The sequence below is a fragment of the Vitis vinifera genome, chromosome 9, assembly GCF_030704535.1.
Source record: "Vitis vinifera cultivar Pinot Noir 40024 chromosome 9, ASM3070453v1".
NCBI classification, from domain to species: domain Eukaryota; kingdom Viridiplantae; phylum Streptophyta; class Magnoliopsida; order Vitales; family Vitaceae; genus Vitis; species Vitis vinifera.
Genome location: NC_081813.1, coordinates 5953166 through 5960659, shown reverse-complemented (window position 1 = coordinate 5960659; position 7494 = coordinate 5953166). Strand labels below are relative to the sequence as shown.

The 7494-nt window shown below is 35.0% G+C and overlaps 1 protein-coding gene across 1 annotated transcript; it reads right to left on the bottom strand.

Moving 5' to 3' along the window:
* Positions 1-3796: 3796 nt before the first annotated feature.
* LOC109123129 (probable disease resistance protein At1g61300) lies at positions 3797-6606 on the bottom strand. The gene has a single exon (XM_059739811.1). It carries the CDS (start codon positions 6449-6451, stop codon positions 3944-3946), a length of 2508 nt encoding a protein of 835 aa, XP_059595794.1. The 5' UTR covers positions 6452-6606; the 3' UTR covers positions 3797-3943.
* Positions 6607-7494: the final 888 nt, after the last annotated feature.

Genomic DNA, 7494 nt, shown 5'->3' with positions numbered 1-7494 from the left:
AGATTTTTTCACAGTAGGCTATTTGAGTGGATTGTTTTATATCTAATACTGTTTCAATCTTTGGTTGCTTGGTTCTTTGTATTTTTGCCTAGAACTATGCCTCCAAAAGGTCGTGGGAGCAAAGTCCCTGTTAAAGGGTCATCCTCTAAGACCCCAAAAAGTGCTCGGGATGAGAATTTACCCATCAATCCTTTTGTCCAACCTCCCAGTATCCCTAAAGCTCCTACGAAAACTTCCATTGATGGGATTGATTTCAATGCTTTCCCGACAAAGTTCTGTAGAGACCTATACACCAAAGATTATCATCAAAGGTCTATTTTTCTTGAGAGACAACTTCATCTAGAATCATTTCTCAACACATCAATTCCAGCACTGTTTGTAGAACTAGGTTGACTTCCTCTAACAAGCTTCATTGGAACTGTGTGTGCTCCTATTGTCCGAATGTTTTATTCGAATATTATTGAACATGACTTGGATGAATCCTACCTAAAATCAAGTTTCCTTGGAATTGTTGTTAAAGTCACTCCAGAGGTGATTGCTGAAGTCTTAGGCATCCCATTGGTTGAAGCACCCTCTGTGAATGAATTGGAAATCACCTCTGAGTTGTTGGATAGAGTGTTTATTGACTTATGAGGAGAGGTTCGATGTCAGCTAGGCTTAGTTGCACACTTTGGTAGCATATCTCGTCCCGCATGGGTGTTGGCGACTTTTCTAACATTCTTAGTTTATCCTTCTTCTCATTGGGTAGATATTTATAAGAAGGGTTGCATTCTCTTGTCCCGAATTCTTCATCGGGAACCCATCAACCTAGCATCTTGTATCTTAGATGAGATGATTGTTCGAGGAGATCATTTCATGTCTAAGTATGAGGTTTTTCCCTATGGTATTTTAATCACTAAAATTTGCCAAATGGTTGGGGTTGAATTTCCTATAAATTCTTCTTTCTTGAACCAATGGGTCCCATTGATACCTTATATCGGAATCGAAGTCGGGGAAGGATTAAGGGTGCCCTTGGTTCTAAGAAAAATGTGTGCCATTGTAGAGTTAAGAGAAAAATTGATGAAAGTGACTCAGATTCAATTGTAGATTCAAGTGTCCTAGCTCAACTTTGTGATAGGTTTGATGCATTGGATGAGAAAATTTATGCACAATCCACTTTGTTGTCTGAGTAAATTCAACTCCAATCTCATATGGAGAGAGGCTTCTCACTAATTGATGGACAAATGCTTTGCAACATGTATTAGCTGCAAGCTCTTAAAGACTTTGTCCATAAGCATCTCTCTTAGCCATGTAGTAGCTAGTTAACTTTTTAGATAACTTTCTTTTGATATCATGTTCAATTTGTTAGTCTTATATACTTTGCTTGTTTTGGACAATTCTTTGTCTTCTTTTGGGATAAAAAGGGGGAGACATTTTACACTTTACATGGATGTTGATATGACATGTAGTTGATCATGACAATTTCTTTGTGTTTTGTTGCTTTTGATATTTGATATGTTGATCGTGATGACCTTTTTGTGTATCTGTGGATATTGGACATGGTTTTGGACTCATGAATGCATATTAACTATCTTTAGACAAGTGATCTTTGTGGATATATGTGGATATTTGTGAGTCAATTCATTTGAAATTTGTGGAAGCATCTTGGTAATATGAGCAGGTGCTACTACTGTTTTTCTTGAGATTTATTTACAGGCATTGTAGTACCTTTGGTGAGGTTTTGAGTGAGTGAGTGGCCTTGTATGAGAGTTGGGTGGGGCTTACTTACTTGTACTCAATCGTGTTGTAAAGGGTTTTGTCCCAAAATTGCCAAAATGGGAGATTGTGAATGTTTAGTTAGGTTGGCAATTCCGGACAAAATCCCTAAGTGTCCCCTAACTTGGCTTTCCAATTCCTCTTCGGACTGCTTGACTTTGAAGATTAAAACTTTGTTAAGAGGTCGAGGTATGTAGCCCAGTGTGTGGATGATTTGGAGCTCCCTCTTGTTAAAGTTATCTATAACATAGCAGGAGAAGACCATCATTTCTCATATAAATATTAAATGTTTATATCTTAGATTTAATTAATTTAAGTATTACATAAAATGAGGGATGTTCATTTTTTACTACCTCAAATTCTAAAATTTTTAAAAATAATTTTGAAAGACATAAGATAAGTTCATTTTCTTTTTTTATAAGAGTTTTTACTTTTTATATAGAAGTTTCTATTTTTGAAACCAAAAAATAGAAAGTGTATGCAAAGGTTTAGGTTGTATGTTTAAAAAAAATTTAAATTTGAGAAAGTAAAACTTTTTAATATCTCAGTTATTTTAAATAGTTTTTTTTAAATCATTAGCTTTTTATATATAATGTTTTATTTTTAATCGTTTTTTATATTTATATAATTATTTTTAAAACAATCTAAAATTATTTTTTTGAAAACACCTTATTTTCTATTTTTAAAAACGAGAAAATGATTTTATTTTTTGGTTGTAGTGTTTTTTTTTTCTTTTTGTTATAATAGAAAACTATTTTAAAAAACAATTAACAAACTGGGCCTATAAAACAATTCCTTTAACAACTTTATCTCAAACTCAACAAAAACCTTCCATGATGATAGAAAAATTAAATTATAAAGTTTAATTAAGTGTAAATTTATTTTGTTTTCAGGAAACTCTGAATTTTTATTTTTATTTATTTATTTATTTATTTTGTCCAAAGCGGAAGACCTACGAAGTGTAAAACACTCTAATCAAGTATTCTTAGAAGCCACCTTAGTGAGTGTGAAAGTGAACGGGATACAAGTCAAGTCTTCCAACGCAAAAGCAGTTGGAGAACTGACCTTTTTTCTTTCAAATCGTTACCTGCTCTGAAGATGAAGCAATATATAAGCTTAAAGTATTGTATCAATTTTTTTTCTGTATGACGTGGCACATTCAAGTTAGATCTTTATTTATCTTTTATTTTGTAGCCATTTTTAAAATAAATAAATAAATAAAGAGCTGAAATCAACAAATCCAAATCACGAGGAAAATTAATTACTTTAGAGAAAAATTGCTCTAAAAAATCAAGGGTTGTTTGGTAGATCAAGGTGATGAGTTCATTTAATTTATTAACTTAATTTAAATAATCAAATATATTAAATATGCTTTATAAAAGAAAAAATATTTACTAAAAATAATAAATATTTATAAATAAATTATAAATATATCCAATTGGACACTAAATTATACATTTATTTTTTGTTCTTTCACCTCTAATTTGAAACTTGAGATGACAAGAGTGGAGTGAAATGGAAAGTCAAAAAACTAAGAGCTAGCATATTTGAGACTTAAACTGAGTGTAGCATTTTCTTGTAATCAACCTTGTAATTTTGTAAATCACAGATTTAAAGTGCGTTTGATAGTAATTCTAAAAAGTGTTCTTGGTTTTTTTAACACTAATTTTTTTTTAATTTTTCAAGTATTAAAAATTGTAGAATCATTTTTTAAAATCATTACCAAACACATTCTTAGTTGATACCAAAGCATAGGAATATTTTATTTTAAAGGATAAAATAGATATCAAAGTATGAGTATGGAAATGGTTTTTAAAATTGTACATTTTCTCGTTATAATTGGATTTGGAGCTTCAAGTAAACATGTTAAAAAAAATAAAAATAAAATTGTAGAGACAAGTATTATCTTTGATTAAGCATGACAAAAACTTGAAACTATTATCTCAATTAATTCCATAAATATTAATAGAAAAAAAAAGTCCCAAAAAAGAGGAAATTAAAACCATTTGTATCAAGACATGAAAATGTAAGGCATTACCTCACATCCACAACAAACACCCAAACATTTGTCATACCTTCAAATCCTGCAAACGATAGGCAACTAATTATATAATGAATTAAAGAATAATACACATTCCAATTATATTTGGCTGATTTTAATTGGAATCATACCTTAGCCCCCTTGTTCTTATATTGCTTGGAAACTAGGAAGGAAAGTATTTAGAGTAGCTTCATCCTCCCATTCTAACTCATTCCACCACTCTTGCTTTCCTACTATCACAACTCTACCTTGATTGGCACTGTTGGAGTTGAGTGGTAGCTTCTTCAGCTTTGGACACTCCACTACTTCAATTCTGTCAAGGTAAAGAAAGGGCAGGGGATTCCAGTACACATTCTTCAGTTGGGGTAGACCATTTAACTCCAGTTGTATGAGTTTTGTGAATGGGCTCAGGTTTCCTCCATCATTTGCACCGTTACCTATCACTTCTTCCATTTCATCACATTGTCCTATTCTAAGATATAGGAGGTTTGGGGCAAAAATAAGCCATGTCAGATTCTTCAACATCTGGCATCTATTAATAACCACTTCGTGAAGGCCATGGAAGCATTTGACCTTTGGGTTGAGATTGCTATACTCCACTGTTTCCTTTCCTTTCCCTGCCCAATCAAACTTAATCTCTCTCAAACTATCAAAATCTTCCATCGCAAGCACAATGAGATGCTTCATATTTTCGAGAGATGATAGGTTGAGTGAGCTTAAACCTTTGAACATCTTGAGGCAGATTGCTAGAGTGCAACTCGGTAACTTTCTGGAACTTAAAAATCTCTGGAACTCAGAGGCACTTGTTATGCTGACACTTAAATCTGTCAAGTATTTCAAGCTCTCCAATTCTTCTACCAAGGACTCATTACCATATGATTCAATGCTTCCTTCAACTACTAGACCATAAAGTCCACACTTGTACATGCCAACCGCTTGCAGCATTAAAAGACTTGATATTAGTCCTCGTGGAATTGAAGAGAGATTAGACGTGGAGCGCAAATTCAAAACCTTCAATTTTACGAGATTCTTCATCTCAATTGGCAACTTCTTTATCTCTGTATCAGATAAATCAAGATATTGCAATGAAACCAAATTAGAAATATCTGATGGTAACTCAACTATTTTCGTGTTTGATAAGCTCAACACTCTTAGACTGGGCATAAATTGGAAAAAACCATTGCTTATCATATGCAAATCGCTATTCAAATCCAGAAGAAGTGTCGAGAGGTTGGGGCATGTGGGTGATCCTGTTAACTTCTCAATTCGGTTGTCCATCAGTGAAATCCTTTCTGCCGTAGTCCATTTGACAAACTCAGGTGCTTGGGTCAAACCAGCCCTTGTTTGTACCAAAGGCTTGCCTTTCATCTCCCCCATTTCACCAGTTATCCACAAGGCCATATCACGTACCACATCATGCAATTTTACACATTTAGTATCTGAAGGTTCCTCGAGTAGACATGCATGAATGAGAGTGCTAATAATGTTGAATCCTTGATTTTTAGCTCCATCCGTGTCATCAAATTCATCTAAAAACCCCTCACAAAGCCATGTCCATATCAAAGTTCCCTTATATATGGAAAAATCTTCGGGGAATAAAGAGCAATATAAGAAGCAAGATTGAACTATTTTGGAGGGCAAACTATCATAGCTGTATTTCAAAAGTGGGTATACTTGGTGCCCCATACCTGGAAAATTTGAAGCAGATGTTTGTAGAACTCTAATTGCATGCTTCCAATCTTGGGGTGTCACTTTAGAAGCCATGGCTCGCCCTATGGTAATTATCGCAAGTGGCAAACCGCAACACTCTTTTGCAACCATTTCAGCTAGCTCAGATATTTCTGGATCAGAATTAAGGGTCTCCTCTCCCACATATTTTTGGAACAAATCCCACGAATCCTTCCATGCTAAAGATTTCACTTCTATCTTCTTGTGAGCTCCCATTTGGCCGCACAAGTCCTGAGATCGAGTGGTGAATATCAGCTTAGACTTATTTTGTTGGTCAGGAGGTGGAATTCCTACTTCTAACATGTCCATTTGCTCCCACATGTCATCCAGCAACATCACAAACCTCTTTTTGCTCAAGGCTTTCCAGATGTCTTTGCCTTTCTCATGGCGGCTTTTGCTTTTCCATTTATCATCACAGAATCCCACCTTCTCCCAAATCTCATTCTGAACCCGCTCTAGATTTGGAGTTTTGGAGACCACTACCCAAATTACGACATCAAAACTGTGGGATGTTTTAAGGAAATGATTGTTGATTTGTGTCAAGAGGGTGGTCTTCCCAACGCCCCCCAACCCATATAAGCCGATGATCCCTACATGTTCTTCTTCGAGACTCCTCCAAACTTTGTCAAATGTTGATTCCAAGCCCACAGTGGGTCGGCTGGGTATTTCCTCCACAGGAGCTGGAGGTACAATATCAGCCACCACCTCAAAATAACGTCCTTCGCTCATTAAAGTAGCCACATCTTGTAGATTCCTGACCACTTTTTTTCCCAACGTGTAGCTGGAGATGCAATGCTTGGGATAGCAACTGCCACATAATCGTTTCTCCTCAATGGTCTCTGCACCATCTCCAATCAGTTGACCAACTTCGGTTTCCATAGCTTCCACCCTGGAAATCCATCCTTGTACTTGATCCAGACGCTTCATTTGTTGCCTCTCAGCCACATCCACCTTCCTATTCACATCGTTCTTCAACTCCCTTAATTTTTGAAGATCTGTTCTCAAAGTAACCCGATTTTCTTCAAGCTTTCATAGGTAATTTGCTCGAGAAGTAGTGTAATCACAACAACAACCAGCTATGTCCTCGGTAGAGATTGAGACTGAGAACACGTTTCCCATTGATGTATGAAAATTCCAAGGAGAAGGTAAGAAAGAAGAATGATAAATTCGTAGGAGAAAAGAAATGTCTTTTATTTGCAGATATTGGCAAATTGATGAGGAGAACGAAAGGAAAAAGGTGATGGGGGCACAAAGTCGTGGACATGGGGCCGGAGAAGGTAAGAAAAAAGAATGACAAATTCGTAGGAGAAAAGAAATGTCTTTTGTTTCCAGATATTGGGAAATTGAGGAGGAGAACGAAAGGAAAAAGGTGATGGGGGCACAAAGTCGTGGACATGGGCCCGGAGATGGTAAGAAAGAAGAATGACAAATTCGTAGGAAAAAAGAAATGTCTTTTATTTGCAAATATTGGGAAATTGATGAAGAGAACGAAAGGAAAAAGGTGATGGGGCACAAAGTCGTTGACATGGGGCCCTTAGCAAAGCTATGCTCTCTCTCTCTCTCTCTCTCTGAATTATTTAAAGGTATATCACTTCACTCTGAAGCTGGTGGGATTTCTTTTCTACATAACTAAATTTTTAATTGGCTATATTATTTACCGCTTGATGGTCAAGAATTACAATTGATATGGGTAGACTCGGTAAAAAAGTTCATATTTCCTATGTCCGGTCTCATTAGATTTACGTTTTTTATATATATATATAAAATTGTTAAGAAATTAGTTCATTCAAGTAATATATGAAAAGACGATATTATTTATTTTATTTTTAATCAGGATTTTAAATTATTTGTTTGTACAAATGTTCTGCATTCAATTATAATTTATTGTCCACTCAAAAAATTTTGATAGAAAAACTAGTCCCGTTTTGCAATTTTAAAATTAAAATATAAGAATTATGTAAACATTAATA

Coding starts and splice junctions, on each gene's coding strand:
- LOC109123129 (XM_059739811.1), bottom strand. CDS start 6,451: ATGAAGCGTCTGGATCAAGTACAAGGATGGATTTCCAGGGTGGAAGCT.